Genomic DNA, 25927 nt, shown 5'->3' on the forward strand with positions numbered 1-25927 from the left:
CGTTAAGAGTTTGTTTTCAATTTTACTTCCCTTTTCGCTCCGTTGTATATAGTAATTGAAATTGATTCATAATATTCCCTAGATTTGTGATTTTACTACTTCCATTTTTTTGTTGGAATCATGTTTTCTTTACGCTTCTATTTGGCCTAAGTCCACTCTGGTTCTTATTTGTTTGTGAGTTTTGTTTTGTTGTTGTTAGGGTTCTTAGTTTAAATTTTACTTATGTACAAGTTGTGCAAAGATTTGTTGTTTTTTTTAATTTTCTTTTCATTATCGTAAAGAATTGCCTTTTATTTGCCTATAGTTTAACTGGATTCAATGTCTGCACTGCGTTCAACAACAATGTATGTTTCGGTGAAACGATTGTTAAATTTCGCTGTAATGCACCGTGTACAAGCTACCCTGCAATACTTTCCGATGCACTTTCATTTCTGTCTAAAGCAATCCATCACCATCTCAAACACAACTTGCTTCATTCAATGTCGCTCATCAAATGGGGGTTTTTCGTGTAATGTCAAATAACAAAGAATCGGAACTATTGTTTACTACGGAAAAGAGTAAAGAAAATGTTCTCTAAACTAGTTTGTTTGGTGCTCAAAACTTTGTCACAGTTCATACTAATTTTGTGTGTGCCGTTTTTTCTTGTGATAACTGTTTTCTTATCAGTGAAAGGGTTTCATTCTCACCGTAAGATAATTGCTGAAATACAATTACATCTGGAAAATCGCAAATGTTCTACTTGTTTCAAAAATCAGTGCATAAAGAAAGTTCATAAGAAATGGAATATTTCTGTAGTAGTAAATGGTGGTGAACGTTACTACTCAAACCCTACATGCTGTGTTACTAGTCCTTTGCTATGTTCCTAGTACCTTTGCGCAACACACAATAAGCTCGCTCGTTGCGTCTACCCATGCTGATTAACTAATGAAGGAGCGAAGAAAACGGAGTCGGGAATGTGAAAAGAGTCACAAAAAAACCTAACAACTTACCTTATCAGAGATAGTCTATAGAGCGGATGCAGGGACGCTACAACCAACGCTAGTGTGGTTCCTCTCATTCGTAGTACTTCTGTCCGTACAGACGGCAGTAGATAACGAATGCAAGAATGATTAGCGCACTGACTATGATGCCAGCGACAACCATTTGCACCACCGGAAACTGGAAGCACTCTACCACATCTGGTAGCTCGACCTGCCCAGGCCGGCTGCCCGGTATGTACTTGGTCCGGCAGAGCTCCGGCGATTCGTCGGTCAAATACTCGATATTGAGCAGGAACTCCTTATCGAAAAGCCCGGTGCGTAGATAATTTTCCTCGATGTACTCGTAGTTTTTATCGATGTTGCTTTCTACTACGCGCAGGCCAGTCACGTTGGGACAGTTAAGCACGCCGTTGCACAGCAGATACTCTGGTATGCAAACGTGCTGATCGCCGGGACAGTAGAAATCGCAACTGTCTTTGAACATTGCGGAAGTTGCCAGCGTTCCGTCGGCGTTGCGAGGTAGATGGAACAGTTCTGTCCAAACGAATTTAAATGCGTTCTTGCCGATGGCACTATCACCTGTGTACTGTATTAGCACTGGTAGCGGTTCGTTTTCGTTCTCCACGGCACCCAGCTCGGCCGCTGACAGAATGGGCAGATCCCGCGCAAGGCTCACATTTTCAGGGCAAATGATAAAGCGTGGCTCAAGCCGACCGGCGAGATACACCTCGATACGGCCATGCTCACAGCTTCGCTCAGCAAACCGTGCCTTATCCAGGTGTAGCCAGAGGTCACGCTGTGCCGCTACCTTAAGCTCCCAGATGCACTTTTCTTTACGGTTTTCGGTCAGCTGGAATCCCAGTGCGTTTTTGTAAGGAAAAACTAGCTCTCCATCGGGCGAAGGACCTAACGTTATTGGTCCACAAATCGGCCCATGAGCAAACTCGTAATTCGCCTCGAACAGAGTGTTTGGATTTTTAAAGTAGCTTGTCGTGGCGTGCTGTCCTTGAATGATAAGTTCCAGATTCATTTGATCCCCCGAGGATATGATACGCACCGGTCGGGGAATGTTGTCACAGAAGCAAGCCAATCGGTTTTGGCTCTTGTCACGTTCTTCCCATAAAATTAGCTTATCCACTCGCTCCTCGTGGCATCGGGTGCATGCGCTTACCGAGTAGGGTACTTCTTTGAATGTCACCGATGTCACCTCTACCACTACACGCGAGAACAAACGTCGATCCGTGATGAACTTGTACTGACAACGCACATCGCTACCGGAGGCACGCTTGTAGATGAGCGTATTCCGTGGCGATTTAAGCTCACCCCGGCTGTACTTCCAGGCATAGAAGACTTCATCGCAGAGTGTGTTTGGTACGGGATCGCCAAACTTGGTGTTGTTGAAGAAATCGTAATGAGCCCAGTAGTATAACGAGCTGCCACTATATGAGCCGGTTTTGCTGAGGAACTTTACGTACAGCGAACGACCTGTGCTAACAAAATCGATCTTTTCCATTGGCCGGGAGAAGGTATCGCAAAACGTTTTAATGATACGGGCCGGATCAGGATTGTTTGCATCATAGATCGTGAGCGATTCTGCGCAATCCTCCTCATGCTTCATGATAGGCGCTTCGATACGGTTTATTCGGAAGCTGTATAGATAGCAATGAAATGTGGAATAATTTGAATAAGCAAAATAGCTATGTACCATGTTTAGGTCAAATGTTTGGGAATGAAATATAGTTACACGAACCTAGGAAAGTAGAGCCGAACGACCTCGTCCTCGTTCCCTTGTATATGGTAGCTGCAGGATGTGTTTGGTGGGTACCAATGTGCTACACTTAGAAAAATGCCTTCGGACGCACTGGTAGCGCGTAACGCATCAGAACTAAGTAACCAATCGCATGCGCCATGTTTTGTTCCAACCGTTTCCACATGCCCGGGCCAATTTCCCACATTGAAATGGAAACCCGTGTTCAGTAGTGGCCCGGCAGGTGACGATACAAACTCCACATACATATGTTGCGATGTTCCTGGAAATATAAAAATAAATTTCACACAGCTGAAATGTAATGCCGCTTAACCCCGTTGCTCACAAGCAGCAGTGAAACCGAACACCAAAGGGAGGCCGGTTGCGGTATTGAAGTATTTGCTCGGCAAAACTACTTGTTTGCACTTACCAATGATACTGAAGGGGATTTCCCCATCCCACAGAACTTTCCAATTGGTGGTGCATGTTCGTCTCGTCCATCGTACACCGCCAACCAATCGTAGGGGCAGTGTTCGGAGCCGGACCCTATCTCCTTCATCGGACATGTCATGATGTTTTCACACCTGGGGTAAGGTCGCAACATGAAAATAGAGAGGAACGCTCGATACATTATCGACATCAAAGATCAAAGCTCCAAAGTCCCGACCCATGAAGAATTCAGAACTCGTGTACGGGCAAACTGGTCCAGTAGCCACTTACCTCTGCCCGTCCACGGCAAACTGTTCGTTCTGGATGTAGAGCTTGATGAAAGGAAGTCTCGTGTGCAACCGATAGCGACACTTCAACGCTCGCGGATATATTCCTGGATAAGCGGGTGACTGCACATAGCACGTCTGTAGTCGACAGTCGCGAAATTCTCGCTCACAGTACGACCTGGTGCAGCAAGTGAATTGTAAATAGTTACGGCCAGCGGCACAGTCGACCAAAATAATAAATGTATGGAAATGAAGCAAGGAAGAGAAAGAATCATACATTAGCCCATCGCTTTAGAAGTGTAACAGAAACCCGGTAGAGGTATCGAATGATTCAAACAGAAAAACAAACACGACTATCGGGTAAAATACAAACCAATGGAAAGAATTTAGCATCTCGCGCACTTTCAATCAACTCTTAAGTAGTCATTTATATTCATTGAATAAATCAATTTTGCGATAGTTTTGAATAAATGAATGCACTTCCACTAAATCCCCAACGGTCCGCTCAATGCAGACCGTTTTCGGTAGCAACGAGTGTAGTGATGCTGCACATCGCGCATATAAGCTTCTGCCAGCAGCTGGTACTTACCCTTGCACCACTTCTCCCCGACGATTTGGATAAAGTTCCGGGTGCGGGCCGTAACGGTTGAATACCTCCATTTGTTGTTCTGCGCCAGAGTCGAAAGCGAAATATGTCTGCAAAGAGCAGGGGCACACCCCAACCAACATACGCCATTAGTGACAGGTATTGATCGAATGCGTTGTGCCAAAAGTGGCAAATCAGGTTTCCACTCTAACGCAGCTTCATTTCGCAACTGAAATGAGCAATCCGAATGGTTTGCAGGGATTGATTGAATGCAAAACCGTACCATTTCTTTCATTGCCACCAATATGCTCAATTTGGTGAAATCAAAGTGCAATCGACCAGACTCATTGGCATAATTTGGTCATATAGATAGCATGGGATGCAGAGAAATAATGGTGAAATACTGTGGCGTTTTTTTACAATATATTTCAAGCTTCTACTAATAATTTTGCACAATTTGCACTACATTGTTCGATTTAACTCAACGATGTCTAATTCCATTGAATCATGCAGCCAACATTTCTGCATTAAATCGAGTAACGCAATCGAGTTTTTATCGGATGATAATTGAAACATAGTTAGTTAATGTAATGTTATGATTTAAAAAAATATAAGTTGCACTACATTTTAGTAATGAAAAAAAAAATTCTGTCTCATCAAATCATCGAAAAAAAACTTCATACCCAAAAGATCTAATTGCATGTAAAATTCTCTTAAAATGTACTGTTGTAAAATTGCAGTGGCTTATTAATTATCATAGCAGGATAGTCAGTCCTAAGTATGGGGGCACGGTCCATTCGGGGAGTGAATCCATAACGGGCGACAACAACAAGTCTTACGAGTTGACGACTGTACCACCAGACCGGCCCAATTGTTGTCAAGTATTAACTACTACAGGTATTGAATGCTACTTGAGATAAATTGTATACATTGATCCAGAGCTACAAACATAAATGGAAAAATATGACTGTTTGGTTATAATTTTGCCTTTGAAGTTTACATTATTGAAATAGCATTGAGATCTCGATTTATTTTGTTACGTTAATATTTATGTGAGATAAAAATTAAGAGTTTACTCAGTCATATATATATAATGTCATAAAATATATAATATATTTAAGGAAAAGGAAACGCTAAATAATTGCAGCAACTATTTACTAAAATAATAAATTGTTTCAAATCGAGTAGCACTTTCAATGGTCTATGGTCTAAACCTTTTGGTGCAAATGGTTTGAATGGTTGATCATTAATTATTTACTATCTTTAAGTAGAATACCTTGTTTGCTGTCTATCTGGCAAATGATGTACTCGGAAACACACCATCGACATACACTCCCCGGCAACACACGCATTCATACACTCCCTACCACTAACTTTTCTAGTCTACTATGAAAAGTATCGCCGATTCAGTGTGTAGGTGCATCACCGCTGCACAATGGACTTTAAAAGTGTACGGCTAGCCGCTACAGCAACAACAAATTCAACGCTAAAACAAAAATCGATTACAGTTGTGCTTGCAACGGTATTTACCTGGTCGGTGAAGTTATCGGTGTGAAAGACTATTTTGACGGCACTTGTTTCACTGATGAACGTTTGCGGTTGCTCCGATTCGCCGCAGAATTGACCCGGTTCTCGACGGTTTGACACATCGGTTTTGGCATTGCCATCCACTATCTACGAATGAGAAAAGAAAATAATTACGTAAATTCGTTTAATTAACATGATCAGCACAATTTAGTTGGACGTGGTTGGGATTATACATCATAATAGAAAAAAATAACAATAGGAAATTCACAATGTGTATGATGTTGATTGAACTTTAAAGATCGAATGTGAATGATTATTATTATTATTATTATTATTATTGCTTGACCTGCTCTACGCTAACAATGCTGCAGCTAAATTGTGTTCGCCTGTCTTTCCAAGTGTTGTTCCGCTTGTACCTCTTGACTCCTATCACCCGGCGTTTGACTTCAATATACGTATTAACTCGTCGACCCGACGCAATTCGACGACTCGACAAAACTCGACGACAACCGCATTTTATCGTTATAACTTTGCTAAAGCTGACTATGTGAAACTGAACGACATGATTTCAATGTTTAACAATAGCTTTCATTGTTCCAATTTTATTTCACTTGACGAAGCAGTATGTTCATTCTCGTCCTTCATGCTGCAAGCCTTTGTTGTATGCGTCCCAGTTCAGCGTCCTAAACCTAACCCCCCCTGGGCGGACCGCACACTCAAACGACTCAAACGTGTAAAAAGAGCTGCTTATCGTCACTACCAAACGCGCCGCTGCCAAAGATCTCGCTCGATCTACTTTGACACGCACTCTTTATACTGCAGCTATAACAGGTTTCGATATCGCAGATATTTGAGTAAAATCCAACGTAACCTCTGCAGGTGGCCTGACTCGTTTTGGCGCTTCTACCACAGCAAAACAAATCTACGCATACACCGAAATCCATTACGTATAAAGGAGCAACAAGTGCCAACACTAATGAAATGTGCAATCTCTTCGCGGATCGCTTCGCAGATTGCTTTTCACCGGCCATGAATGATACCGATACCATTGATGCTGCTCTCGTCAACACTCCGGCTGGCGCAATTAACATGAGCACTCCTTTCATCGACAGTGAGATCGTTTTATCTGCCCTAGCGCAACTAAAGCCTTCCTTCGCTCCTGGACCCGACGGAATTCCTTCTACCGTGCTGAAACGCTGTCAAACGACAGTAGCACCTATCCTTGCAAAATTGTTCAATGCATCGCTAGCCAATGGCTACTTTCCCAAAACATGGAGGAAATCTTGGATGGTTCCTATTTACAAAAAGGGCGACAGGACAGATGCCATCAACTACCGGGGTATTACATCTTTGTGTGCCATTGCCAAGGTGTTCGAACTAGTGATATACAAACATCTGCTACATGCATGCCGCAGCTACCTAAGCCCGTATCAACATGGATTCGTGCCAAAAAGTCGACTACCACGAACCTGGTTGAATTTGTAACCTATTGCACTAATCAAATTGATGCCGGAGCTCAAGTCGATGCAATTTATACAGATCTGAAAGCAGCATTCGACTCTCTTCCGCACGCAATTCTTCTCGCTAAACTCGACAAGCTAGGAGTTCCCAGCTCGCTCGTACAGTGGCTTAAGTCTTACCTAACTAATCGCACATACACCGTGAAAATTGATAAGCACATGTCCAAAGAAATAGTCAGCAGCTCGGGTGTGCCACAAGGAAGCAATATTGGCCCGCTTCTCTTCATATTGTTTATCAACGATGTTACCCTGGCTTTACCTCCCGACAGTATCAGTCTGTTTGCCGACGACGCAAAAATTTTCTCGCCTATTCACAACACAGGCGATTGTACATTCCTGCAAGACTGCATCGAAATTTTCTGTTCGTGGTGCAAGCGTAATGGACTGACTATCTGCATCGAGAAATGCTACTGTGTGTCTTTTAGTCGATGCAGGAGCCCAGTGACTGGGACCTACTTCATGGACGGCACTGCAGTTAATCGACAGAATCATGCCAAAGACCTGGGCGTTCTGCTTGACTCTAGTTTGAACTTTAAACAGCATATCGATGACGTTGTAGCCAGAGGAAATCAATTACTTGGCGTGGTTATCCGGACAACTAATGAATTCCGTAACCCCATGTGCATTAAAGCTGTGTACAACTGCATCGTTCGTTCGGTTCTGGAATATTCGTGCGTAGTCTGGAGCCCAACTACCGCTTCTTCAATTGCTCGACTTGAGGCGATTCAACGTAAGCTCACGAGATATGCCCTACGCCTACTTCCCTGGCAGGATCGCAATAATCTTCCTCCGTATGCTGCGCGGTGCCGTCTTCTAGGCCTTGAACCTCTTTCGGTTAGAAGACGCAATGCACAGTGCTCTTTCATCGCTGGATTGCTAAATGGCTCTATCGACTCATCGCCTTTGTTGCATCGAGTCGATATCTATGCATCATCCCGAACACTTAGGTCTAGAGAAACTCTACGGCTCGCTCAACCCCGTTCCAGTGCTGGTCGGTCTGACCCTATGTTCCGCATGTCGGCTGTCTTCAACACTGTCTCGGATTGCTTCGACTTCGATATCTCAACTCAGTGCTTCAAGGAACGTCTCCGGCTTTTGCCGTGGCCGCAGTGAATTGCGATGTAAATCTTATTTTTGCTATGTATTTTTTTTTCTCAATTGAACTGTTACATCTTAATTAGGCCATACGGCCCGTTGAAGATTAAATAAATAATAATAATAATAATAATATGATACTACGAAGAGTAATACAATCGTCTATACATTATTTAAAAGAAGAATGCTGGTTTGAAAGCTTACAAAAATTGAAATAAAAATGTAACAATGATTTGAAAATAGAAACTGTATGTTTTTATTCCAATCGTCTAATGCAAAAATAATATAATGCAAAACAATTGTTATTGGAAAAAAATCGCTTATAATTGCTGCGTTTATAGTACCTTAAAATTGATTTGTCAGCATGGACGAATTTAAAAAATATAATGGTTTTTTGTTGTTGCTTTTCAGAGTAAAACTTAAAGAAAATATATCGTATATTTTTAAGCTGATCAATATATGTTGAAATATATTCCCAGCACTCGTTTCATTCGTGCAGAAGTCTCCTCTTTAACGCTGAATGTATAATTCAAGACGATGGTATCCAGTCTTGTCTTGAGCATTTCCAATATCGACTATTATTTTCCGAGAAAACGGTGAAGGAATATGATTTCGCTAACGAACCAAAATTGGAAATCAGGGCACCGTTTCGTATCGTCGGGGAATTGTTCATAATTTATGAAATAATTTCATCTCATTAAGAGGATTATCCGCATCTCACCGTCGTGAAATATGCCCGCACCGTCGGTGTCGAGAGAGAATGCAAACGAGCACCGTTCTGAAGCTGCGGCAAACGATGACGAGGTCAATCCGAGTCCATTTGCTTGTGCCATTTGCGCATATCACATTGCGGGTGCAATGATCCCGCTTTCACGAGCATTCAATACAAGTTTTTTGGGTTTTGCGACGACCTCAACAAAGCACAATAGATGATTGTTGGTTAAAGTGCATAACACGGTGCATACATATTATCCAACAAAGATTTGATTAGCGATAATGAAGCTATTTGATAGGTAGTGAAAAAGTAGTTACATTAATAATAATAAATAAAAGGGGGTTAAAAGTTATATGAAAATAAAATTGCAAACAAATTATCTTGAGATATGTGCACCGTGACATACTCAACCGCAATGCATCTTGCATAGTGCATTTCACAGAAAAGAGTTCCGATCGTAGCTCTATCAACGTTCATTTAAACCCCATTTCGTTGAACTACAACCATATCTCTAACATCCTAGAAACGTCAGTTGCTGCGTTGAGAAAGGAAATTTTTCAACTGTCATTTTCAGCCACCAGCACACCAGTCATTGGTGTTCTACTGCACCGGAACTGAGATTACAGCGTAAGTAAAACGACAACTTTCATCATCCAAAAAGGGAACGTTATTCTGATCCATTCTGCTTCGCATTGAGCAAAGCGGGGAATCCGAATGGAATGCTGCCACCAGACTGATGGAACTTTTGGCACCAAATTCCACCATTCGATTGGTCGTGTTGCACGAAAACGAACGATGCAAGTTGAATTGGACGGAGTAAATCGGATGTTGCCGTTGGCGTACGTGACAAGTTGCTCGAACGAATAAATAATGTACAACCCATTGGATGAAAATTCATTTCCTGGAACGAATGCCAAATCGTCGCTCCGAGCTGCCAATTCATCGGTTCCGGTTGTTTTTTTCCCCGTTCGACTATGTATGTAATGAAGAAAGATGTACCTTTCCTAGCAGTGTTTGGGTTATTTAGTTGCCCAAATTGGGAACGAAAATTTGTTGTTTGGTACGCAGGGTTTTAGAAGCGAAAAATGAAATCTGCTTTGAACGACATAAAACTCTTTTGGGCAGAAAAGGATTTTACAGAAAAGTCAAAAGAAAAGTGATCGATTAGTTTGTTGTTAGTAAACAATCTCACCTGTAAGTAGCCTCCATCGCAGTGTGTCGCATTAAGTAGGGTTCCTACTTTGAACTTTTTGAAATTCAACCGTAGCACCCAATCGCGGGGTGCACCCCGGAAGCTGCGAAACCGATACCAGCATGTGAGTGGTCGGTTTCGATTAAGGTTTGTAACTTCTGGTGAAGAAATATCCTCGTAGATGTCAACAGTTTTGTTGCAATGGTCTTTGGCACCGTCGGCAGTGTTACCGGCTAAAAAGAAAAAAAAGTTAAATGTATAACAACACCTATTAATTTGGATATAAGAAACACAGTGTGTGGCACAGTAATGTAATTTAAGGAGTACAATTCAATGGTATAAAGGCCGGGCTACATTTATCGTACTCGCAAGTGTAATTTTGATTTTCACTAGCGCATCTGGCGGCGGCTGGTGGAAGCTTTTTTTGGTCGTCGGGGGAATGGTCGTGTTGAATCTCAAAATTAATTAGTTTTTACACCGTTTTTTGATTCGGAGACTTCTGAACTACTTGCACAACATATTTATCTATCAATTACAAAGCTTTTCCAGTTCAGTTGAAGTAAAAAACAAGGAAAAATAACGTATTTTCTGAAGCGGCTCCAAATTGTTTGGCAAAATGCTTCGGTCAGCCGCCTCCAGATGCGCTAGTGAAAATCGAAATTACACTTGTGGGTACGATCAATGTAAGCCCGGCCTTAAGAATATTCTTCTTTTTCTTCTTTGGCACAACAACCGCTGTCGGTCAAGGCTTTCCTGTACCCACTAGTGAAGTGAGCTTGGCTTTCAGTGACTTATTGTTACCATAGCAGGATAGTCAGTCCTACGTATGGGGGCACGGTCTATTCGGGACTTGAACCCATCCATGACGGGTATGTTGTTACGTCGTACGAGTTGACGACTGTACCACCAGACCGGCCCAATAAGAGTATTTTACTTCCAAATATAAAACTGTACGGTCATACTTTTGGATGTGCCGTTGAAATACGATAAAAATATAAACTCCAATTTTCATGAATTAATAACGACGTAATTAAAATAAACAATTATGTATGATATAAAAAAACATAAAAATAAAGACGATTCACCATGAATCACAGTTGGACCATAGTTATACAAAAAAAAACTGTATAAAAATTAAAGACATACACAAGAGCAATCATTAGACTCTTTTGTCGGAGCTTCAGATTGCCTCAATGGTCATTTAAAATTTTCAAAGGCGATCATAATTGCATTATTGCACGTAGCCTGAATCTACAACACTAACATTTGAAAGCATGTGCTTCACACTTTTAGAAGTTCAATATTTGTCTTAAATTAGGCGTGGTTAGGAAACCACGTTTTGAGATAAAATTTGCCATCTCAAACTCCTGGGTTCTGTATAAGAAACGAATGGCTTTTCCGACTTTGAATCACGTCACGTGTTCCCTTTGGTCCGAAATTTGTACTTTACTCGCTACACAGACCGCAGTGTTAGAACAATCTAGAAGTTAGTGTGAAACGACGAATTTTTCCAACGCTCAGGTTAGCTTAGATTTCGCTTCAGGACACGTTCCCTAAACGGGCACTCCCAGCAGGCAATGAATATCCGATGAGGAGCAGATTCCGCAACCGGAAAACCATATTTCACTAGGGATTTGGGAGTCCACACTTGCCGCAAGCGAGCAGCACAGCGAAGCACAGATGCCATGTGCACCACCACTATGGTTGCTGTTCCCTTCTGTGTTTCATATAATTTAATTACCAGCCCAAATTATGTTTCGCCTTTTTATGAACGTATTAATAATAACAGGAAGTATAAATCATACACAAACGGCCGATATATACGTGATCCTTAAATTCGGGACGGTGCCACATGCGAATTGAGCAGAGAGAAACAATCTAAAGCAGCGGAGACGTGAGAAGGATTCTTGTAAAAAGTACAAGCGGTAAGAACAAAAGGGAAGTTGATGGGGATGAAATTTGTACTGAACCAAAGACACTCGCGTTATAATGGAGGCGCATGGTCTTTCACGTTTAGCCTGGTCGCCAACGCGCCCCGTTCGACAAGCAGCGCCTGTAGGGTGCAATGATTTGTAGCGCTTCATGAATTTGTGGGGCGTAACACAAAGTTGGTTAACGAACTTGTTGGTGCTGAAAAAATTAACTTGGATTCTCTCGTGCATTTAGTAACGCCAGCGTCTTGACATAAAAATTTCCTTAGGGAACGATAAATTTATTTGTTATTTAGAATGTAGGTGTTGGTTACACATGAAGAAAAAATATAACACTGAAAATGGTACACATTTTAATTTTTTATTAAATTTAGAACATAATTTAACACTAGACTTCAAAGGTTAGTGCAATAGTTAATTTTATTGTAAGTTATTGCAGGAGTTACCCAAGTAAATCTTTTTCTTCTTTTTAGAAGCTAGCTAAACCATCTAAACTGAACCATCAATGGTTTGTACTATATGTGACTGAATAGTGTATCTATTGTCTATTGTCCTGAAGGTGAGCTTAGTTCATATAAGGCTTGAACCATGGCTTACAGCCATGGTTTCTTTACTATAAGCTCTTGCAATTTGACTGTATCATGGAACCGACCTTGCCAATAATTGATTTAAACTTGATCATCACTCACTAATATTGATGCTAAACAACACTAGTGAAATTTAAAATTGTTCAAGGATTAAATAATAAATTTATGCATATGCTATTGTTTAAAGAATAAAATTTTAAAAATAATTAATAATAGAAATAAAAAAATAAATAAATAAAACAATTATTACTAAAAAGCAGTAGGGTAAACGTACGATATAGTGATGCTAGTACTAATAGTGGTGATATTGCACTAAAATGTGTCTCATACGTTAAATTAACAGAAGTTAAGTTATCTACGTTAGTGTGAAATGTTCTCTAGCCTTTTACAAAGGATTTAAAAAATGAAATGAGGCCATTCCGTTTCTTAGTTACCGAAAAATCCATTATTTTGTAAAAGGTATCAACATTTTTCCAAAATCCTTAGGATTTCATAACGATACTCATAATTTTGTTAACGTTCTAAATGACCACATAACAACGCAATTATTAGTTTTTTAACATAATTGTTATCAAATGATTTTGTTTTATTCTAATTCATTGGCTTTTGACTATGTTTACGTATTTTTGAGTGTTTTTTGCGATAGTGCCATTATAGGTACACCAAACAGACATGTTCCTATAGTGGTCCTAGTTCTAAAATCAATAAAAACATGTAATGTTAGATTTTTTCGACGACATTTTTGACATGTCGTACTGTTTTCATTCAAATAAACAACAAAAATGAGTTTTCTGTGAGTAATTTACCGAACAAAGGCCAAAATTCGCTTATTTGGCTGAGTGAAAAATCGACTTCAAATCAAGCAAACTCTCCTGGGTATGGGTTGACGACAGGTGTTATTCAGTACTTTAGTCAATATTTTCATCAATCAAATTCATTCATTTTTTACGATCAAATTACGAAATTACGAATTCAAGAAATCATTATTATCGGAGTAATCCTTGCTATTCATACGAAAACAGCTTCAAAAATAAGTTCCATTGATATTATACATTGTTTTTAAGGCATCTTTGTTTACCACCACTATAGGAACACAATACGACGACTATAGGAACCATACCACCATTATAGGTACAACGAAGCAGTCACAAAAATATGTATTTTTTCGTAAAAATTATGTATTTCATGGTAAAAATGGTTGTGATTGCGAAGATAAAACATATTCCAACTGTTATGTGTTAAAATATTACGAAATTGTCCTTCCTCACACTTTAAATCCATTAAAATACATCTGTACCTCTACAAATTGCACCACTATTGGTACATTTACCCTATGCTGGTTTTATATTTTTGTTATTTTTTATAAATAATCGTCTGTTCAGATACACAGCCGTGTCACATCGTAATATTAGATGAGAAGTATATATATACAAACAACCTATTTCACGGAGAATATTTTAACATAATGTGTGAGCATGTGATATATATGGAATTTTCGCGAATATCATCATACCGTATTGGGTGTCCGTTGGACATAATCACACACATAAACAGTATTTGTATGTATCTCCCATGTTGATTTGGATAATTTTTGATGCTTCGTGGCGTGAAATTGTCTATTATTTAATAATTTTAATCATAAGTGTATATGTATAAGTAAAACACTTTTGTAGACCTGAGTAAGACCGACAAATAATTAATAAACTAAATCACTTGTTCTTCAATTTTTCTCTTACAGGCTTTCCCGCGATTTATTGGTCGGTTCCTATTTTTTTGGGCTTGTCTCACGATTTATTCACCGTATCTCATAGATTTTTGATTCGTTACTATAAATTATTGTATCGTCTGATTGGATATCAATACAGTTGAACGAAAAAAATCTGGGAAATGCTCAAAATATCGTAGGAACACACCAAAAAAATATGGGAAGCAACCAAAAATTATGGGAACCAACCAATAAATCGTGGAAAATCCTGTATCATAAATGTTGTTTCACTTATACTTAAATTGAAAGGAATTGAAATCAAATTGATGAAAATAAGTTTTGCTTAAGTTTGATAAAAAATGTCTGTTAACACTTTGACGGCCGCATGATTCGCTCTCGTTTCTTCGAAAGGCGCCGTAGCTATTGTTCTAAAAAATGCGCGTGTCGCCGGCTCGTTTTGTTGGTGCATCGCTTTGATATTTTCTTTCTAAACCTGTGTGTTATTTTGTTCTACTCTGTTGTGAGTAATTTGGAGAGGTTAAATAATAAACAATTATCAATTAAATATCCTGCGCGCAGCGAAAACGGCATCGCACCACTGGGGTGTGCTCGGCTATCAAGCGATACTTTATTTCATCGCACCACAGTGGTGTGCGCGGCCGTCAAAGTGTTAAAAAATGTTTTACTAACTTTGTACATAAAATATTACCAAAAATTACAAGAATAACTTAAAAATACATGAAGCAATCAAAATGGTTCAAGTAAAAATAATCGTATACTGAAATTCATATGTATCGAGTGTCATACTGCGAAATCGAATGGATCGAGCATACCGTACTGCAAATAATACCTATACCTGAAGAAATATGTTCAATTTTTATGTTCGAATCGAATGAAGAACAATGAAAATCCCTGCACATGCTATTAAATCCGAGAATTGATTCGAATGAACCCTAATTGAAAGATATACAAAATAACGATAAACATATCAAATATTTACAGATATTTACTTTACACCTTTACAACCAATTTTTTCATTTGTGTTCACACAATCCAGTTAGTATACAAAAATAAATCTTAAATAAATTTTCAACACCTGCTCTCTGAAACGTCTGTACAGTAATGCTATGAAAGTAAAACAGAAGGCGTCATGATCTCATAGTAAACATTATCTCCCAAACCAAATAATTGCAATGCAGTGAAATGGACAAAACACAGAAGAAACAGATTCTCTATCACCACTACCACCGCAATCTATCCTTTCGGGCTTTCTTGTTTTTATACTACACGAACAAAAGTAGAGGGCAGTAGATCATAATGAAACAAAAAGCAAAGTTACATGGCAGCACAACAGTTTTCATCTGTGCATGACCGTTATCTACAAAAGAGATTGCTGCGTTCATAGAAGGACATCAAGCAGCGAATCATGCGCGTGGTGTATCCTGCCACGATGCACTAGATTACTTTTCCGAGTGAATGCAGTGCTCTCGTTAATTATTTTTTCATCATTCAACCGCAACTGCTTTGAAAACACAAGGACACACTCATAATGGAGACACAGGTATCTTTACATTGCACAGGTGAGGATGTGAAGTAACACGTCACACTGCATTGCATCGTGTTGGTGACCTCTACTAACCGGTCGGAGATTCGTATAAGTCGTATCATTCTTGCATGGTTATACCTTCTTCTTACGTGTGGTAAGCTGTAGATAAAGCAGTATTGCACAAATGTTGGCATGTGGTTGTACATTTCTTTAAGAAATGTAGGTTTCATTAAGTTGAAGTTTAACTCATAAGTTAAGTTTAGTAACTTAATTTTAGTTTAATAAGTTAAGTTTAATGCATAATTGTTAAATTTTAGCGAGGAAAAAATGTAACGTAAAACGTAGATTCCTAAGGTAAAATATCATTATACATAGAAATGCGTTTTGTGTTTGAGCACTACATGGTTTGTGGAACCTCATGCATAATTAGGAGTAAAAATTTTATAGCTCAATATTTTTCACTTTTACCTACAACTGAGTATTTCTCTGATAAATTAAAAAAAAGTAATGCACCATTTTTAGTAGGTTATATTAGTTTGTTTAACCATATAAGAAAAGTAAATTCCACGCATGGAGGTTCATCTGTTCGTTAGAATTTGTAATGGGTATTTAATTTGTTGATTCGGCTTCACATGCCACAAAATCATTATATTTATTAATCATATTGTTTTCGAAAAATAATGAAATTGCACTTATTGAATTCAATACACTGTGTATATTGTTAATGAAAATGTTTTGTCGATGATGATGCTTTTGACGAACCCAAGATACAGTCGTCAACTCAAACGACTTAATTAAATGCCCGTCATGGGTTCAAACCTCGTATAAATTGTCTCCCGTGGCAAAGACTGACTATACGGCTGCATGGTAATTGTCTCTTGAAATAATAAGTCTTGAAATTTAGTATATCCTGACATGACCATGTAGATCGTTACGCTAAAAAAAAGAATACCTTATGGCAGCGGTCGGCAAAGTCCGCCGAAACATTCAATCCGGCCCGCGAAAGAGTTAGCCTTATTTTTAAAGGTGAGGTGGAATTTATTATTGAATACTGTTTCAACACTGTTTCGGATTGCTTCGACTTTAACATTTCATTCAGTGCTTCAAGGAACGTCTCCGGGTTCTGCCGTGGCCACAGTGAACAGTGATATAAATCTTGATTTTACTATGTTTTTTTTGTATTATCTGTTCTTCTTCTTTTTGGCCTAACAATTGTTGTAGAATGACGAATTATTCATTAAGGAAATTATGTGTTAGAGAAAAAGTGTCAAAAATGTTGATTTTGTATTATGATGCGTGTTAGACATTCGATTCGTCTCCTGTTTGAAATACCTAACTAAACACAGGACTATCATTATCAATCATTTGCATTGCCTAACTCAAACGACTCTGACTCAAGCTACGGAAAGTCTTTTATGTTACGGTTTACTATTAATATAGTTGATTTTTACCACACTAATAGCAAGTGACCGGTCTGGTGGTACAGTCGTCAACTCGTACAACGTAACAACATGCCCGTCATGGGTTCAAGTCCCGAATAGACCCATACGTAGAACTACTATCCTGCTATGGTAGTAATAAGTCACTGAAAGCCAAGCTCACTTCACTAGTGGGTACTCGCAGGCCTTGACCGACAGCGGTTGTTATGCTAAAGAAGAAGAAGAATAGCAAGTAATTTCATTCAAAAAGAAAAAATTATAATTGATTAGATAAAAAAGTGTGGGAACAATAAAAAGCACCGGAAGTATATAAATTATGGAACCGTTCTCATCCAGGATAGGTTTCTAAAAAGTAAGATAATTTTCGAACTCAATATTAAATTTCCCGTTACACGAACATTGTAACTAATATTACTGTTGTTTTTACTAGCACGACGATTGCAAACTGTTCTTTTTTACAACGAATTCAACGATTGTCAAAGGTTTTTGTTTAAAAGGAATTAGTTATTAATTTCTCTGAGAAGGCATTACTTGTTGGTAAAGCACTTTGATAGTTACAAAATATACGTTTGTCTCGATAATTATTCATTCATAATAGCCTTTGTACCACCCTCTACAATATCACCAACAATATTCCAATAATCATGCGTCTTGGGAGGAGATGATATCGCGTGAAAGGCGATAAAGAAGAGATATGGCGCTTGCTTTGTTGTTTGAACTATTCAAACTTTTGCGGACGCTGTTCCCGATTTTTAATTGATGAATCTTTGCAAACAATTTTAATAATAGGAATTACCAATTTTGTACCTTGCTGGATTATGTGGTCTTTCAAAATTTCAAAAGATAATTCTAGCAAAGTGGTGGAGCTCTGTATTGCTCTGTTTACGAGTATTTTGATAGATCCTTTGCATAGTTAAGTAAAAAAGGTGAAACTAGAAAACTCAATCGTTGAGGAGTAGAGGAGAAGGAGGAGGAGGATGCGATACATTTCTCCAACACACTGTTCCACGCTCAGGAAAACGATAAAATAAACAAAACCAGTCTTAAGTCATTTAGAATTAGAAAATGATTGCAAACTAATGTATAAGTTATATTAATACATAAATAGCAATATGGTTGAAGCCGTTCCTACTGAATAAAATAAATAGTAAATAAACAAATACATTTCGTATAAAGAAATATTTCTTTTAAGAAAGAGAATTTGTTATCCAAGTTGTGTAAGTTTGCACGTTTATTTTGATTCGTTACGTGATGCATGAAATATTATTGAAATCACAGTTTTATAGATGGTTAAAAATCTTCTTATTCCATGGTCCAAAGCTGTAACATGGAGACATGTAGTGCTGTCCAAACGGCGGCACAGTCACAAAATTCTCTTTGGTGTCCAATATTTTTCACTTGGAAAATGTCACGTAGCTGCGTATCGTGGCCAAGTTCTCCCTTTGGGCTTATTTGGCGCAATAAAAATAAGCGATACGCTTAGTTGACTTGAATGCCTTGTACCTTGTACATGGAAAACAGTCAGGTAAACCTGAACTACTACTGGCGTAACACACCAGGCTATCATTCTTTAAAATCGTCTTTGAAAGGATGTTGGTAAATAGTTGATGGTTGCGATTTTATTGGTGACTATTTACAGAAAAGCTAAAACGATCATTTTGAGATTCGTTTAAACAGGCTGTTATAACAAATATGGTTATACTATGTATTACTAACTGTTGAACGTGTAACGATAGATACATTTGGAATATTGATTGTTTTCTGTCTGTTTAGCTTCTTTCCTTCAACGACGGCCTTGATGACGGAATAAAATTATTTCTTCATAAAGGTCCAGCAACATACCTAGAGTAGAGATTTTAAAAGATATTATAACTGAAGCTAGCAACAATTTTGCTGCTAGTGTGTGGTTAACCATTTTATAAAACAATGTTTTAAGAGCACTAAATTGTACTTGAAATAAAATAGAATCAAGATTTATTTACACACGAGCTTATTGTCAACTGCTAATCTTTTCAACTGAACAGACGCTGAGGATGACTCTGCTGGTCATGTAGGTCTTAAAACGACACAAATTACCTACTTAAGATCAATTTCTTCCATTGATTGGCCTTGTTACTGTGAGTTGGCTTCAGATATTGTTGAAGGTTTTCAAATCAACATTATGACTACTTCTTGCTTGTTTTCAATAAATATAAAAAAACTAAAATAAATAACAGTCGCTACAAAACCAAACAAACCAACGTTGTTGTAAATCAAATTATGTTAACGATATGTTCAGACCATTTAAATCTCGTTTGATTTTCCTTTCTTTTCTTCGCTGATTTTGAAGTAAAACGCCCTTATTTTGAATTTATACAATGGTATTACATCGAAATACGGATGTATTTTGTGCAAATTTATGTTGTTTATCCATTGTATCTCATTCTTCTTCTTCTTTTTGGCTCAACAACCGTTGTCGGTAAAGGCCTGCCTGTACCACTTGTGGAGTTGGCTTTAAGTGACTTTTGGATTACCCCCCCCCCCTCCCGTATGCAGGATAGTCTGTCCTACGTATAGCGACACGGTCTGGTTGGGGCTTGAACCCATGACGGGCATGTTGTTAAGTTGTACGAGTTGACGACTGTATCATGAGACCGGTATCTCATACATCTTGTATATCTTGTTGTTGCGTTTTATATCACATATAAGTAGTTTTTATGAACAGATATCAGTAGTTACTACCTAATGACACGCAAAAGCCCAGTTTCTATTGGAAATACTTAACATTTCATTAGAGCTGAGCATCCTTTCATAGACATATAATCTTTCTTACAAATGTGGACTGTTAAACATCCCGTTGCAACACAATTCTTCTTCTTCTTTGGCTCAACAACCGATGCCGGTCAAGGCCTGCCAACCCACTTGTGGGGTTGGCTTTCAGTGACTTATTGATTTCCCCCCATAGCAGGATAGTCAGTCCTACGTATGGCGGCACGGTCTATTTGGGGCTTGAACCCATGACGGGCATGTTGTTAAGTCGTACGAGTTGACGACTGTACCATGAGACCGGCTGCAACACAATTACGGGGTCATAATGGTAATTTATGATAAATGTATGATAAACTAGCGAAAAACTACAGTTTTGTTTATTTTGGAGGGCCATTATTTTACTATACTTCTGACTAAAATAATGTTTTAGCTATACTTACTATATTTGATATCTTATGTGGTATAATTATAGATTAGAGATAGAAGATAGAATAGAAGATAGAAGAAGAGATAGAATAGATTAGATAATCTAAAGTTATTTGTATAGTTAAAACTTATAAAAGTGATGATTAAAACAAATGTTTTATGATTAAAATTTGAATCTAAAACTTCAATTAAAAACTGAAACAGTATAAAACTACGAATGTTCAAAAGGGTGTGCTCAAACACGGATTTAGTATTAGCATAATTTTGTACGGGTTCAAATCACGTACGTTTTGGGAATTTTGTATGCTATACACAGTTCTACGGTCGTAACCTTTCAAAGCAACGAGAAACAAGAAGGTTGGGAGAGTCCTGGATACTCTGAAACAACAATGTTTTTTTCCCAGCAACCTGCAACAAACGTGGAACGAGATGTTTCGGCAGTGCTTAAGATGAATAAAATTAGCATACGCTTATCATACGTTATGACACTTTCGATGGAGATGCACAGTAGCTTTGTTTCATGCCTAGCAATGGTTGATCTCCCTATCTCTTTGTTCACTTTTAGAAAGATGATCTAAAACCGCCACTACTTGCACGCATCGCTTGAGGGATACCAACCGTTTTTATCTTAAGCATTTTCCATGAATTATCAACACGACACCTAGCATACGGAGTCGGTAAAAAGTGCTTCGCTCGTTTAGAAACGTACGAAACCTCTACAAAAGCGTAGGTAGCAACGTTTTCTACCAACGATTGAGATCCGTACTCAACAGACAGCTGTCTAATTATTTAAAAACCTGTATTGCGATGCAATGTGTCCTAACAACACCTTTAGGATGCCATTTCACTTTCAAGTACGATTTCAAACGTGTTTTAAATTCCTCAATCATAGTCACATTCTCGTTAGAGTGTGCATATCATAAATAAAAGAAAAAATACGCCTCTTCCATTTACAGCACATCAACCAACCAATATACCGGGCATTTTGCACTAGTTGGAATCCTTCTACTATTTCTCTAACCGTACGGTCTGCCAGATAACTGTGCGTAGTCAATATTGGCTTCTATTTCGGTCCCTTCCATTGACCCAATGGCTATCTGGATTGACTTTTCCTTTTTTGTTTCCTCTTTCCTCTTCGACTTCAAAGCTATATCAACATAGACGAACTGAAAACTGGTTGCGATTCCTGTCTCATAGAGAAGCAAAGAAAATTGGTTAAAAACTCCCGACGAAAATAAAATATCAGCTTTCTGGCGGACGACAGCCAATCACATATGGACTAAGCGAAAGTCCGACAAACAAAGTGTGAGAGAGAGAGAGAGAGAGAGAGAGAGAGAGAGAGAGAGAGAGAGAAGACGAACCATCAACGTGCGGTCCAACAGCGTGCGGTGCGAGATCGAAAAGCTTTAATTGAATTTACCGTTGACGAGGGTTTGATATTTGGTGCCGTTTAGTAAAGGGTTTGAGAATATAAACTATCTCACAAAATTCCTTGAATTTATTATCTTAGGAAAATACTTTTGCCACCATTGTATCTGTCAAAGCACAATGGATCTATGTTTAGTTGTTGATATTTTTTAACAATTCATAACATAACAAAATAATAGTGCAAATAAGTGTGTCAAATATACGTTAACACGACCTGCTATGTTTTAGAACAACGACATGTCCAGGTATATAATGTGAGCTATATAATCTGCCTTACATAAACTAAGAATAAGGGACGGTTGCGCGATACAGTTGTCAACAGTTCAAACCTCATATAGGCCGTTCCGTCATAAAGGTCGCTTTAGACGTCGCATGAAATTGAACGTGAAATTTTGTTTTTTTTTGTTATATTTCATTGAATATTAATCAGTATGTGGGAATCGCAAAGAAATGCATGTAATGTATTAATTCTATGAAGGATCTCTAATGCTATGAGAGATCTCAGAGTCATACTTGATTCAAAGCTGTCATTTGGCCAGCAAACGGATGAGGTGATTACCCGAGGTAATCAATTGCTTGGCATGTTGTTTCGGATAACAAGAGATTTCAAACACCCAGTCTGCATCAAAGCATTATACTGCGGTATTATCCGCCCGGTACTCGAATACGCCTGTGTTGTCTGGAAGCCCTCAACCCAAAGACTTTCTGAGAGAATGGAATCGATACAGCGTCGCTTATCCCGATACGCAACACGCTTGTTACCTTGCCACCTGGCAGTCAGTTACCACCTTATGAAACGCGACTTCAGCTTCTCGGACTGCAACCGCTCCACATCAGACGCCGTACCGCGCAACAACTGTTTGTGGCTGGTTTACTTCAAAGTAACACCGACTGTTCATCCCTGCTCCAGCAGTTAAACTTTTACGCGCCTGCTGTTCAGCTTCGTTCTCGTCGGTTACTTGCCCTGAACCGTAGTCGAACTGGATATGGATCTAGAGACCCCCTCAACTCCATGATTAGGGTGTTTAATGAAGTTCGTCATTTGTTTGATTTTGGAACCTCAGTGCAATCCTTTAAAAACAGCCTTAGAAACGAATTGTTAAGATGATCTTTCTACTTATCATAAACTAATATTAGACTTAAGAACATTCACACGGATCCATTGTTATCCATTGAACGATTAATAAACAATTAAACAATTAAACAATTCAACATGTTTTATAGCTTAAATAGTTGAAGAATTGAATATCATTTCTTTTGGTGTACAATAAGCCATATTCTGATTATTATTTAATGAAATATATAAGAAAGAATATCAGAGAATATTCATAAAAACTCAAAATTTCACGATGAATTTCTCTGGAGCTGTAACGTGGGCTTAAAGAGGACCAACGACTCTCTAGTTACATAGTACTTTATAAGTCTCCAAAGCATGTATAGGCCAGCATTGTTGAGGTTGTAGGTAGGTTGTTGAGCCAATAAAAAGAAGCATAGCCTAATAAACATATGTTACCAATCGATACCAATTTCTGGCCTAGTATACCAAATTAAATTAACCAACCAATTTATTTAATTCACTACCCACTGGTTATGGTTTGCTCACTGGTACTGGAAACTCTTTTACCCGTAAACACCTTTCGATATTTGTTTGCATAAAATACTCTATCGTATGTACCATTCATAAAGTCATGGTTGCTGTGCTCATTAAACAACTAAGCATAACAGTTTGGAACTGGTCATACTTGTCCCATCTAAAGTTATACAAACTTAAAAGTGTGTAAATCGGATGAAAGCGATACTTATGCTTCAAGCCGCAACATAACTTGTTGCTGTTCATTAAACAAAAAAAATCTCTTCCTTATGGTCAACGTAAAAAAAATAAAAGAGAATCGTAATAGCAAGGCAGAAACGCCGTATCCTCCTCACACCGTACATCGTGTGCTTTAAAGGCGTTTTTGAGTGCCTTTCCCACAGAAACCGCCACCGATGGGTGGGGGTATGTCTCATCAAAATTTTCTCTTGACAGCACTTTGATTTGCATACGAACATATTCTTCTCGGACGATGTAGTAAAGAAGCGAAAATAACGGGAGTACACAACAAAAACTACACTTTTCATCAGGTGGTGAAAAAAAAAGTGCTCACGGCCATAGAAGAAAGGTTCATTCACATTCATAACGTTGATGCAGTGCAAGCCAACCCGAGGAGTCGCTCTTTCCCTGCGCTAGCCCGTTTCGTGTATAGTTGCTCGAACACTTTTCAGTCTTCGAACACATTTCATGGCGGCAATTGGAAACAACCGAGCAGCGGAGATGGAGTTTTATAATGCCTGATTGTCTTTTTTGCTGCGATACTGTTTTTACGCCTTTCCTTTCGCTTTAGCTTGCTGGGGTTAATTTTTATTTAAAAATGCTCCATATCAGTCGGAAAGGCTCTGCTCTTTGATTCCCCCGCCCGGTATAAAATGCAAAAGAATACATACGCACGCACAAACCCAAACACATGCGGTACAGCGAACAATCAGTGTGTATGCATACTTCAAACAGCGCTTCTCCTGAACGCTTAAATGTGTTGTCAAAGCAAGCAACCCGTACGACTACGACCGTTCGGTGCGGGTCGGAAAAGCCCGGAATTTTCACACACGAGCGTTTTCCTTTAACCAACGAGCAAACACACTTGGCTTACCGCCTTGGGTAAGCATCCTGACAGCAGTGTGATGATGTGGTGTTGGCGCGGCGGGAATGTGCGTCAAGTGAGGAAAAATGAGTGTTTACCTCGTTTTTGCGGTGATGGCAGGTTTGTGGGCAAAAGCTGCTGCTGTTGTTGCTGCTGTTGATGCTGCTGATGTTGGTGTTGGTGCTGCTGCTGCTGCTGCTGCTGCTGCGATGTCACAACAAGCACATGCGCATTCAGCACAAGTATAATGAACAGAGCTTTTATCCATACTTTTCGCGACCTGTGTAAATTATTCACACTCTTTTCGATTCTTGGCACAACATATTTTTGTACCCTGCTAGCACTGGCTACCACCCGCACGCACGGACACTCGAATGCTAATCGTACGGGACTGGCACCGTGGCACGAGGTATCAAACGGGCACTAGTCCCCCCGAAGCGCTCCAACCCGACGACTCTCTCTCTCTCTCTCTCCTCTCTCCTCTCTCTCTCCTCCTCTCTCTCTCTCTCTCTCTCTCTCCGCTCTCTCTCTCTCTCTCTAGTCACTCGAGGACACTACCGTTCACGGCAATGGACCACAATGCTGGAAAACACAACCGAAGGAGCAACTGAACAGCAATGACGTTTACGGCGATGACATCAAACACCATATGTATGTGTATGTGCGCTATTCCGGATGGAAAATGGAGCAATGCTTCTCCTGGCCAGCAGGCGATTTTCCACACTCAAAGAAAGAAGTATGAAACGAAACGAGCGGTCGTGAAAACGCTTCCACTGACGCTGGTTTGACTAAGGCAAGCAACTGTAAACATTCATTTGGAATTCACTTTTTACTTTAGCAAGCTGTAGTGGAAGATCACACACACACTTCAATTGGCAGTATTCGCTTTTTCTAAATTTTCACACACTACTTCCATTTGCTCTAGTGCACGGGTTGAAGAGATATATTTCCCAAAGACGTTTCACACACACTCGTGCTGAAAATATAAAATAAATCCTAATAAAGGATTGCTTTTGCTGATTTTTTGCAAATACACAATTCATAGACACACTGTATTATTCGTCACTTTAAATAAAAACTGGCTAAAAAACAGACATAATGTTAAGTTGCACTATTCATCGTACAAACATAACTTTCCCTGCTTGGGAAAATTGGGACGATATTGCGCAAACATATATTTGCGTTCTGTTGCCGTACAAATAATCACAAAAATCGATTGAAAAGCACTTTTTAGCTTTGGCGAATTGAAACTCTTCTTCATCACCAACCAAACTGAAGCTATCGTACAAGCCAGACGGTAAACAGATGTGTGTATCCTTGCGACCAGCAACTGTTCAGAACCGTTCCAACCGAGAACAACGCGA

At 39.1% G+C, this 25927-nt stretch overlaps 1 protein-coding gene across 1 annotated transcript; it reads right to left on the reverse strand.

Annotated features, from left to right (window-relative positions):
* Positions 1 to 635: 635 nt before the first annotated feature.
* Positions 636 to 25212, reverse strand: LOC121602920. Its single transcript, XM_041931677.1, is given in 10 exon segments — positions 636 to 2629; positions 2731 to 3010; positions 3158 to 3175; positions 3178 to 3311; positions 3448 to 3621; positions 4033 to 4139; positions 5560 to 5703; positions 10079 to 10311; positions 24662 to 24954; positions 25208 to 25212. Coding segments are annotated over 10 exon segments (2964 nt in total). The 3' UTR covers positions 636 to 1053.
* Between the last annotated feature and the right edge of the window lie 715 nt (positions 25213 to 25927).

The sequence above is a fragment of the Anopheles merus genome, unplaced genomic scaffold, assembly GCF_017562075.2.
Source record: "Anopheles merus strain MAF unplaced genomic scaffold, AmerM5.1 LNR4000712, whole genome shotgun sequence".
Lineage (NCBI taxonomy): Eukaryota > Metazoa > Arthropoda > Insecta > Diptera > Culicidae > Anopheles > Anopheles merus.